The 12,385-nt window shown below is 43.0% G+C and overlaps 1 protein-coding gene across 2 annotated transcripts in view; it reads right to left on the bottom strand.

Moving 5' to 3' along the window:
* Nucleotides 1–12,385, bottom strand: part of LOC115137267 (RING finger protein 24-like) — a 62,210-nt gene that overhangs the window by 13,449 nt on the left and 36,376 nt on the right. For both annotated transcript variants that reach the window (XM_029673476.2, XM_029673475.2), the window contains exons 3-4: nucleotides 4,142–4,184; nucleotides 3,512–3,553 (exon numbers count right to left, since the gene is read on the bottom strand). In XM_029673476.2, coding sequence (XP_029529336.1) covers nucleotides 3,512–3,553; nucleotides 4,142–4,184 — 85 coding nt within the window. The remainder of the gene's footprint in view (nucleotides 1–3,511; nucleotides 3,554–4,141; nucleotides 4,185–12,385) is intronic.

Here is a 12,385-nt window from a genome sequence, read left to right as displayed (position 1 = left end):
GCTCAGCTGACCCAAGATCAGCAACAACGTCTCGCGCTGGTTCAGGTTATGGCCAGTTTGTCAGATATAATTCCTATTAACCAAACCGTTCTGCGTAGTTCTAATCCCACGTAGCCACTTAAGAGGGGCGGCAGGTAGCCTAGTGGTTAGAGCGTTGGGTCAAGTAACTGAAAGTCCCCGAACTGACAAGGTAAAAATCTGTCATTCTGCCTCTGAACAAGGCCGTTAACCCACTGTTCCCCGGTAATTTGTTCTTAACTGGCTTTCCTAGTTAAATAAAGGTAAAAAAATAAAACCCTTTGGCATAATGAGCAGTTTGTTAAGTGGGGATGGTACGTGAGGGTGTGTGTGTGTGTGTGTCAGAAAGTGTACTGGTCAGTGTGTGCGCCCCCAGGCAGGCTATGGGTTGGAGGGTAAGCAGCTCTGCCTTGGGCAGGAAATGGGGTCACCAGAGATCCAGGCTGAGGCTAGTGGAGTTTTTCCACTGAGTAAATCATTTTTTTGTTTGTTTTTCCATTTAACTAGGGAAGTCAGTTAAGAACACATTCTTATTTACAATGATGGTTTAGGAACAGTGGGTTAACGGTCTTGTTCAGGGGCAGAACAATGTTTACCTTGTCAGCTCAGGGATTCAATCTAGCAACCTTTCAGTTACTAGTCCAACGCTGGGCTGCATCTAACCACTAGATGGGCTGCTAAGTTTCCCTTCTCCCTCTACAACTGCACTGAGGTGAGATGGGCTGCATCTCATTCCCCCTGACAAGCTTTCCCTTCTCCCCTCTACAACTGCACTGAGGTGAGATGGGCTGCATCTCATTCCTGACAAGTTTCCCTTCTCCCCTCTACAACTGCACTGAGGTGAGATGGGCTGCATCTCATTCCTGACAAGTTTCCCTTCTCCCCTCTACAACTGCACTGAGGTGAGATGGGCTCCATCTCATTCCTGACAAGTTTCCCTTCTCCCCTCTACAACTGCACTGAACTAGAGTTGAGGGACTGTGTTTCATTTCAGATGACCAGTTGGCAAGGAAACTAGGCAAAAGTTCAGCTATCGGTTAGGCTATATCTGTCCAATGGCAGATAAGAAGCGGACCTACTTCTGGAATGAAACACAACCAGGGACAAAGAGCTTTTGAGTTGATGGGGACAATGTGGGGGTGTAAATGGGAACAGTGATTCACCCCCAGGGGCCCATACAAAACTACTGTTGAGGGCCACAGTCCCTTGGTCATCACAGACGTCCATTACGACGCTCGTAAACAGCAGTGTGTGTGTGTGTGTGTGTGTGTGTGCGTGCGTGTTCAAACTGAAAAAGCCTACCTTAATCTATAGGCAATTATTGGCAAACAGTGAGCATTGCTGCTCCCACCAAACCATGCCCTTGTAATGGCATTTCATTCATGCTCCTGAGATCATCAGTAGTGCTGTGAACCTAGACCCTGACCGTGTCCCCAAAAGGCTCAGAACAAAAGTAGTGCACTATGCTATGTAGGGAATAGGGTGCCATTTGTGATGCAATGCCAGAGTTAGTCTTATCTTACCAAAACGATATCGGCTGACTAATTCAAAAGTAGACCTCTGTTTGCTCTGGGAAGGATCGCAAGTCAAATACGGCAAGTCAAACAGAGCTGAGAGCGTATCGAAGCCAAAGTCAAGCCAAAGCTTGCTAATTTCAACACTCATCAGCCACATACAGTAGTCCTACATTTTGAATATGCTACTTTGTCACAACGTTTAGGCCTAGAAAGTTCCCTTAATGTTCTTTGAATGTTACATTGCTGCGGCTGTACAGTGCAACGTCACAGCAACACTATCGGTAATAGTTTGGCTGAGTACTATCAAGGACACCACTACTGAACTGCCACAACATTGAGCTGATGCGCTTCCTCGCACAATACAACCCCTGTCCATCATACACATACAAGGACACGAAGTGAAGTACCGGTGTGTGTGTGTGTGTGTGAGGTTGTAGACCTATGTGTATTTACAAAGGGTTATTATGTACAGCTGGATACAATTATTATTATTATTTTTTTAAATGTATTTGACCTTTATATAATTAAGGCAGTTAAAGAACAAATTCTTATTTTCAATGACGGCCTAGGAACAGTGGGTTAACTGCCTTGTTCAGGGGCAGAACGACAGATTTGTACCTTGCCAGCGAGTGTTATTCAACGCTGTTGTAGCCATGCTCTGTGTCAAATGAAGGTTAGATGTATACAGCGGCAAGAGGCGCAATCTATACACTTTTTCCCAAAACATTTTCCTTTGGACAGGGCCTTTCCAATAAAATGGGTCATTCCCCCGGCCAGCGTTGGAGAGTGTTTTTCAGTAATACATAACAACTTGGCTGTCCAACAATCACGCACACACGCTCACAAACACACACAGGCACACACATGTCACATACTGTAGCGCTCTCCCACTTTTAATGACATAGAATGACTCAATAACAGGGGCCAGGGCTGAGGCTGTGAAAGAGCTCTGTGGAAAAGGGGCTAACATGACTTCAACACATTGTCCGACGCAACAGATGGGACTGTAACAAGCTCCAGAGACAGACATGGCATAATGAGAGGACAGGGCACAATGCACACTCAAAAACACACACACACACACGGTGCCTCTTCTGACATGGATACCCTAAACATGAGAGAGATACAACAACAACAGTCTGCTGACAGCTCAACTAGATGTGTCTCGACAGGTCCACTTTGCATAAAGGGGTTTCCCTCGCTATGTAAACAACATTGTCATTTTAGCAGGTTAGTCTAGTTGAGATACAAATCTATTTTTCAAGAGAAACTTCAGGGATCTTGTGGCTATTGAACAACCAGTTTGCTTCAGACGACAATGATACATCTGCTTGATCAAGATCACACGTTTCTAAATCAATAAGTAGCCTAAATGTATGTCATGGGACCCATATAACACAGCAGTAAACCCCAAAACAATCAATGTAAACACCAGACCAACGGCGACTTTACAGTTTATGTGACAAAACAAGCAAGTAGAGAATCATTGTACCATCTAAACCACTGTGAAATAAATTTTCCATAACCAAAAATGTTGTATTTTCCGCTGGTGTACAAAACCAAAAGTAAATAGCACACATAGAACATATCTACTGCGTCTTAAGACTTGCTTTCAATGAGAACCACAGATCTATAACTCATATTTCTATGTGAAATGGGTAAGGGTCGCCCAAAAAAAAGGTGACATATTACAGCTTCAACACGACGCGCGCTCTGGCAGTGAGATACCCCCGAAGGAGCCGAGCCTAACGCAAACCCTAACGTAATTGCAATCATTTTCTAAAAAAAAATGGTGAAACAAATACGTGGCGTTTGCTGTCTGAAAGGTTGCATTTGAGAGAAGCACGTCCGGTCCAATAACAACAAAAAAGTTTCAACACCTGGTGCAATGCTAAACAATATCAACTCAAAGCACATGTAACCATGAGATCAATAGAATACAAGACAATGGAACAAGAAAAAGGTTAAGTGCTTACCTCGTGCAAATTTAGCTCTTTGACCTTTTCCTTCTGTATAACCTGAGGGGGAAAAGAGAGAGAGAAAAAAAGCATACAATTAGAACAGACAACATAAAACACACTTTCTCTCAAAGGAAACATCCATAAGTGAATCCAATACTCATTTTTTTTTTGTATTAGAAGAATGGTGATGTGTGAATGGACAGTAGAGTTCAGTTCAGTTACAGGCAGTTATGGTCCTGTGTGGCTCAGCACCAAGCCCTCACCACTCACTTAAAAGGCGTATCAACAAAATCAATGCTTCCTGCTGCTATTTCACGCACAGCATCTGGAAATGTCTTCTGACAGGAAGTAGTACAGCTACGACCAGAAGTTACTTTTTCAGCGGGCTGGCTGGCTAAAACTGGCCGTACATTTGATTAAGGGCGAGTCCCCCACTTCTATTGAAACTAACCCAAAATAAACCACAATCCTTCTGTTTTTACTCCCATGCCTTCTACAGTATGTATATTAAAGGGTGTGTACTATATAATGTGTGTGTTCAGCAACAGAGGATTTGTAGGCTACAGTGACATACTGTGAGAAAAATAAACCATGTATGTGTGTGTGTGTGTGTGCACACGCGTGCGTAGACGACGGGCCTCTTACTTGTTTGTATGCATACAGCTCCTTGTGCGCCTGGTGCCTTAACCTGCAGGGACAACGCAGAGAAACACAGCATCTCTTCAATTAGTAAAAGGAGCCGCTACAACTCGCCAGTTGCACTCACAGTACATTCAGATACCGTGGCAAGTCAATAGACCCTGAAACAGGAAGTGAGCAACTGTATAGATAGAGAGCATTCAGGGCAGAAAAACATGGCTGATTTAACAATGTCCATTCAAATCTCCAGCACGGAAATAAAAGCAAGTCAAATTCAACTGTTTAGACGCTGTAGAAACAGACATTGATGGCAGTGCTGCAGTTTTGAACTAGCCTGGTATACATTGGATTAAAAATGATTTTAGTGCTACGAAACTTTCAGGAAACTCACCCCTGTACAATATCTTGACTACGGTAGCCTGGATTCAATCTTAACCTTCACATTTTTTAAAAATCTTTAGTTTTGATGTCATAAATCAATCCAGATGAGTTGATGGAAGATAAAAGCTACGGTCATTGTAATAACCACTGAATTGAATCCAGGCCTTTCCCTATGAACTCTTTATATACACACACAGGAAATACTGTCTGTCATCATAAGTGGTTCCACTTGGCATTTTAAAAATGGCTTTTGAAAAGGATTGGATCTGCTATCTTTTACGGTCTATGAAATGGAATGGCCCGAGGTCGGGTAGGTCACCCGTTCTGCCCACAGACCCATTTGATTTCACAATGGGGGTATCCCAAATCCCTATGTGCTCTTGTCTAAAGTAGTGCACTATATAGGGAATAGGGTGTCATTTGGGACGAACAACTGAACTGTGACATTTAACCCCAATGGCTTGGCTGCTTCTGGCTCTAATGACACTGTTATACACCTCCCCCACTAACCCCGACCAAACCAAAACATAACCTACTTCCCACCTATCAGTACCAAACTCAATCTCACTCAAACGTCACCCGGACGACCTTATGACGACTTTGACGGAGCACTGGTTAGCAGTCGTGCTGTGGCACAGCTCCACTGCCACAACTAGGTGGGAATTCCACACCTTGACACAACTCAATTTAATGTGGGCCCCCCCGTACTGAATGGCAAATGGTCTGGTCCGAACTGGACTGCTTAGACAAAATGTCCGCCAGGTCGAGAGACTAATGCTTTCGCTCTCGAGCATTAAAAAAAAGGTACCACAACTGACATCTTGAGATGGTTATAGCCTAGGATACATCCCCTTTAAACCAATCATCCCTGTTACATTAGCAACTCTTCAGCACGTACGCTTTCTGCCAGCAGGACACGTGGTTTTATCACCATCATTTGTGTGAATGCAGCAGGGATGCTTTTCACGTGAGAGTGCCTATCTAACCAGAGCTCCTGTCTTGACTTTACCGTAGTGGCCTTCGTTACTCCTGACTAGGCTAGAAGGAGAGACAGATGAATCACTTGTGTGGGAGAAATGGGAGCTTTGCTTTACTACAGTACATCCCCAATAAAACATTTTTTTTTTTAAACTTCCTTTCTTGATTTTCTTCCCTTGACCTTCACAAGCAATGATGGGTGATAGGACTGGATAGGGCTCTGATATTTCACTTTCACCTTTAAAGTCCTTCGGTCAGTGATATGAAGGAGATAGAATACAAGGAAAGGAAACGACTGGGCACATTAACCTTCATCTTTAGTGGGGGAGCTAAGGCCCTTTAGAAGGGCCTGACAATGTTAACAAAAGGGAGAGGTGTACTAAGGTCAACTCAAGAGAGAGGCAGCCAAGCACAGGGAAGTCCATATTCTTAAGATAAATAACCCCTTTGAAAAGTGTTGTGAATGTGAAATGATCCATAAATACTATGAAAACGGTGAGTATTTTTGCTATGAACAGTTAATACACGTAGTGCATTAACATTAAGCTTTAGCTTGGATATTAACAGACATTTATAAACAAATAATATCTCCGTTTAGACATTTTCCCCCTTCTGAAGTTAAAAGATCATAGATAAATAACGCCAGTAAGTCGGTTTGGATTGTCATACACCAACCATTCACTTCAGCACAAATCAAAGAAGGCAACAAAAAATCAAACAGAATGGAAAGACAGTAGGAGGAGGGATAGATACACACAGAGTTCACGAAACATTAGGAACACCGGCTCTTTCCGTGACAGACTGAATCCAGGTGAAAGCTATGATCCCTTACATATGTCACCTGTTAAATCCACTTCAAATCAGTGTAGATGAAGGGGAGGAGACAGGTTAAAGGAGGACTTTTAAGCCTTGAGACAATTGAGACATGGATTGTGTGTGTGTGTCATTCGAAGGTGAATGGGCAAAACAAAAGATTTAAGTGCATTTGAACAGGGTATGTGCCAGGCGCACCGGGATGAGTGTGTCAAGAACTGCTGCTGGGTTTTTCCCACACTCAACAGTTCCCCGTGTCTATCAAGAATGGTCCACTGCCCAAAGGACATCCAGCCAACTTGACACAACTTAAGGAAGCGTTGGAGTTAACAAGGGCCAGCATCCCCGTGGAATGCTTGACACCTTGTAGTCCATGCCCCAACGAATTGAGGCTGTTCTGAGGGCAAAAAGGGGGTGCAACTCAATATTAGAAACGTGTTCCTAATATTGTGTGCACTCAGTGTATAAAAAAAAGAACAGGGAGAAAAAGAGAAAGCGATTGAGAGACATATGTGTTGAAGATTTACCTCCGTTACTAGGAACCTTAACCTCTCGGAGCAGAGCGAGAGGCTGAGGGATCTGTAACACACAGCGGCACAGTTCTAGGCGAGAGACTGACACCTTCTGAAAAATAGCAGCGGGTAAAGGTGCAGAGATTCCTATTGGGCAAGGGGCAGAGGTCAAAGGTGAGGGGTCAGGGGCTGATTTGATGAGTGGCCCTGTTAGCATGGTAGTGAGGGGGATAGATTAAAGTTTCAGTAACATTTAGTACAGGAGACCACAGAAGGGCCACGTGGTGCTTAGGGATGTGATCTTTCCATGGACTCCTACACTAAAATAATGTAACTGACTCCTAAAACAGACCTGGGCAACATAAACACTCCTCAACGTGTGTGTACGTATGGTGTGTTCGCCAGCCACAGGCTTATTTCACGTATGTGTGTGGACTTCGGGACCTGACCGAGAGGAGGGAGTCGAGTCTACCTGTGACGTTCAGCCTCATGTCAAGCTGTCCCGGCCGTGTTTGCTTGGGTCACACCGGGAAAGCGAGCATTCACACGTCCTCTCCAGAGCCCGACTGGCCTCGTTCCCCTCTCCTTTCCTGTATTTGTCCAGCTTTTAGAGGATCATCTGTGGACTGGCTGTGAGGAGTAGGGTCAAGTTGACCCAAGAAGAGCATCTATGGGTAGTTTTGCATTTTCCCCACTAATGGTTAAGGTTAGGATTGGGGGAAGCTGATCCTAGATCTGTATCTAGGGGAAACGCCACACTGGAGCCTCGGTGTGATGTGAATGGGGCTAAAGTTTAGTGTTTCATCCATTGGTCTCTAAAGGCAATGAAACTGGGTCAAGGAAAATCAAAATGATTCTGTGTTAATATACATGGGAAGTGTAGCCTATCCAGTGAGGCCTTGTGGTTTAGGGAACCATGGGGGTCACGTGTTAGAAAGGGAGACTGCATCTTCAGAAGCCTTTCAGAGTAAAAACTGTCCCAAATGGCACCCTATACAGTGCATTACTTTTTGACTAGGGCCCATAGGGCTCTGCTTGCTCAAATGTAGTGCACTATAGGGAATAGGGTGCCATTTGGGACAACGGTTTTCTATAAATTACTTGGTAATCCGACCACTTTTTCCCCTCACAGAATTGTATCGTGACACTGCATCAATTTCATAGTTTGTCTTGAGGAGGGAGGGGCAAAACAACGAAACAAAAGCAGAAACACACTTACCATCTCCCCCGCCGGGTTAGGTAAAGGGCAGGGTGATTTTGGGTTGAGAGATGCGGCTTCTCACTACTTTAGAAGAGAAATGCTACAGAGTTCCAACGTCATTGGAACGTTCCATGGTTCTCCACCATGGCAACAGTGCTCAGGACTACCGTGATTGGACCAGAGGGGCTAGAGTGGCGGGCCAATAAGATCTCCGCAAGCAATATAATACAGCCAGGTCTGGGACTTCAAACATATTGAAGGGGCCATTCTTTAAGGAGATAATACTAATTTGGTTGTCCACGGTTCAGCCATGTTGAGCGCTGGTTAACCACTCAGTGCTAAGAGCCCTATCGACCCTGGTAAAAAGTTGTGCATTATATAGCAAATAGGATGCCAATTGGAAGCATGCATAAACTGTGCTGGATTTATACCAACATCTACTCAGACGCCCATTTCCAGCTAAGAGAAGAGAGGATGCCTAAGGACTTAACATGAGAGGCACGACACAAGCCTCTAAGGTTGGGAGTTGTAGTGGTAGTGATTATGCAGCTAAGCAGTTTTTAATAGATGTTTCTATAAAATGTTTCAGCAGGGGAGAACAAGTCTGGATATTATTTTTCTGGTGGGATTTTTATTCCAGTTCAGATGATCAAGTCAGCGATACCTTCTCCAAACTGTGCTGTTGAATCTTTTTTATAAGCCTTTATGAAAAACGTTTAATTTGAGAAGAACATCATAAAACACAACAAAAGGAAATTAAAACAACCCAGATTGAATTTAGACCCAATATGCCAATGTTTCATTAAATCGAGACCACCAAGAAAGGAGTTTTTTTAGTCCTTAATGACAGCAAATGTGATTGACCTGTCTTGGATAACATGCATTTACTTTTGGCTAATAATTGGACTCGCTTCAGTTACTTAAGCCATTTCATTAAGCGTAAGACAGACCTGGCGCTTTTCTGTCCATCTGGGCTCTCAACTACTTTAAAAACACTGCTGCAGTTAATTAGTGCATTACATCTCGTTGGTTGGTTGTAAAGCCTTGGTAGCTTTGTTTGGAGCCGCAAAGGTTAGGCTAGGTCATAGTTTGAGTTCAAAACCCTGTAGTCTGAACACATTAGGTAACAGAGCTTACACTTCAGACAAATCCAGCCTTATTTGCTGTAGACACAAGTATTTTTTTTAATATGCAGTTGATGGACTACCAGATTGCCTGGTACCCCCGCTGAGTGTTGCATGCTGGGAGCCTGAAAATGCACAAATTCTAGTCTCATCATCACATCTGATGATCGCAGGCTGGCAACACAGTTTAGCAACTCCTATATTATGAGCACCTTTGCTCGTGTTAAAGCAGCCTAAATGTTGGCTAACCCTCTGTGTTTCTGCCTGTGCGCAAAGCAGCTCAGGTCTTCAAAGTCAACTAGTGTGAATGATGAACAGCCTGTTCTGTGTCCCAAATGACTCCCAATCCCCTATACAGTGGGGCAAAAAAAGTATTTAGTCAGCCACCAATTGTGCAAGTTCTCCCACTTAAAAAGATGAGAAATTATAAATTACAGGCCTAGGTACACTTCAACTATGACAGACAAAATTAGAAGAAAAAAAATCCAGAAAATCACATTGTAGGATTTTTAATGAATTTATTTGCAAATTATGGTGGAATATAAGTATTTGGTCAATAACAAAAGTTCATCTCAATACTTTGTTATATACCCTTTTTTGGGTATACCACTGTTGGTGGTATTTTGGCCCATTCCTCTATGCAGATCCCCTCTAGAGCAGTGATGTTTTGGGGCTGTTGCTGGGCAACACGGATCATTGTCATGCTGAAAGACCCAGCCACGTTTCATCTTCAATGCCCTTGCTGATGGAAGGAGGTTTTCACTCAAAATCTCACGATACATGGCCCCATTCATTATTTCCTTTACACGGATCAGTCGTCCTGGTCCCTTTGCAGAAAAACAGCCCCAAAGCATGATGTTTCCACCCCCATGCTTCACAGTAGGTATGGTGTTCTTTGGATGCAACTCAGCATTCTTTGTCCTCCAAACACGACGAGTTGAGTTTTTACCAAAAAGTTATATAACAAGTTCAAACAGGTGCCATTAATACAGGTAACGAGTGGAGGACAGAGGAGCCTCTTAACCTCTTCCCTCTACTCGGGACGCTTGCGTCCCAACTAGAGCTCTGGAAATGCAAATGTGCTACGCTAAATGCTAATAGTATTAGTTAAAACTCAAAAGTTCATTAAAATACACATGCAGGGTATCGAATTAAAGCTACACTCGTTGTGAATCCAGGCAACAAGTCAGATTTTTAAAATGCTTTTCGGCGACAGCATGAGAAGCTATTATCTGATAGCATGCACCAATACACTACAACACAAAAGCACAGCAGGGGACGTAAACAAAATAATTAGCATTTCGGCGTTACACAAACCGCACAATAAAAGAGAAAACAGTCATTACCTTTCACCATCTTCTTTGTTGGCACTCCTAGATGTCCCATAAACACTATTGGGTCTTTATTTCGATTAAATCGGGCCATATAAAGCCAAGATATCGTTATATGTAGACTGTGTGATAAACTAAAAAAACAGCGATTTCACAACGTAACGTCATTTTTAAAATTCAAAAAGTAGACGATAAACTTTCACAAAACACTTGAAATACGTTTGTAATGCTACTTTAGGTATTAGTAAACGTTAATAGCGATAAAAATCATCATGAGGCGATGTAAAAATCATTAGCTGTCGTCTTGGAAAAAATTTCACGAGAGAGCTCTTCCAAATGATCTGGGCGGAGACTGGAGGTAAGTGGTTCCCTTGTTTCGGTTCAACCAAGAATCAAAGATGATTCAATTCACAAGACTCTAGACAACATGGGGATGCTGTGGGAGTTGAATGCTCGGTCTTATCTAATTCGGCTCACTGTGAACAATTGCTGGAAGTGGCGCAAGGATATTTATTTCCATTTTCTGTGATCAGGTTTTCCTGCGCTTTCCGATGTAACGCACGTTATGTTATAGCCACAGTCGTGATTTAACCAGTTTTAAAAACGTCCGAGTGTTTCCTATCCACACATTCTAACCATATGAACGTACTATATTCCTGGCATGAGTAGCAGGGCGCTGAAATGTTGCGCGATTTTTAACAAAATGTTCAAAAAAGTAGAGGGTAGGAGCAACAAGTTAAAGAATAAGTTACAGGTCTGTGAGAGACAGAAATCTTGCTTGTTTGTAGGTGACCAAATACTTATTTTCCACCATAATTTGCAAATAAATTCATTAAAATCCTACAATCTTTTCTCATTTTGTCTGTCATAGTTGAAGTGAACCTATGATGAAAATTACATGCCTCTCATCTTTTTAAGTGGGAGAACTTGCACAATTGGTGGCTGACAATACTTTTTTGCCCCACTGTATGGTGTGCTATTTTTGACCAGTGCCGATAGGGCTTTGGTCAAAAGTAGTGAACTATATAGGGAATAGGGTGCCATTTGGGACACGTAGTCACTGACATGGTGGAGAGAGGGATGAAAGAAGTGTCCTTCTCTCCCAAGCTGTTTATCCCTCTGTTCTCACGTTATATTGGCTTAAAGCTGTATTAAAAACATCACCCTCTTTCAGAGGGGAAATATGTTGTCCCCCCTAGTTCTACAAACTACACCAGAGAGAGAAACATGCACTGTTTGGACTGAAAGACACAAATAGTCCCTCTAGTACACCGAGGTCCTGTAAAACAGCACGGCTAGGCTACTTGTGTTTGGGAGAAAGCTGTGTTCATAGGCAATCTGGACAAAAGTATTGCACTATGTAGGTAATAGGGTGCCATTTGGGACGCACAGTGTTGTTGTAAACAGAGTAGACCATCACATGGTGGGACATACCATCCTGGGAGGCGAAATGGGGGGGGCTTGAGTACGATGTTCGAATGGCATCCAACATAAGACCGGAGCCAATGTACTGGCAGAGTAATGACACCCGAGCAAGGCCTTTTTAGAAATGTGTATGACTGTGAATTCACTCGCAGTCTGGGTCCATTTAACATCTAACCTATTGGTGTGGGTATATCAATAACCAATGAGGTTACAGTGAAAATGCTGCATCTCATATGGGAAAAACAAAGTAATATTTTGACCACTGGGGTTGAAATTAAAAACACTGGTAACTCAAAATTGGATATGGCAAGTAATTCTCGAGGAAATAGATTCAGCCTACATCAATCAGCTTTTAAGAATCTGTGGTTTATTACACTTAGTGTGCTAGCATTTTAAAAAATGGCCACCGTAAACATTGGAGTGAGGCTCTGTTGATGTCAAATATGGGGTCACAAACAAATGTCATAACCCAGAATCTACACTGT

This window comes from Oncorhynchus nerka, linkage group LG11 (assembly GCF_034236695.1).
Source record: "Oncorhynchus nerka isolate Pitt River linkage group LG11, Oner_Uvic_2.0, whole genome shotgun sequence".
NCBI lineage: Eukaryota > Metazoa > Chordata > Actinopteri > Salmoniformes > Salmonidae > Oncorhynchus > Oncorhynchus nerka.
This window is presented reverse-complemented; position numbering and strand designations above follow the sequence as displayed.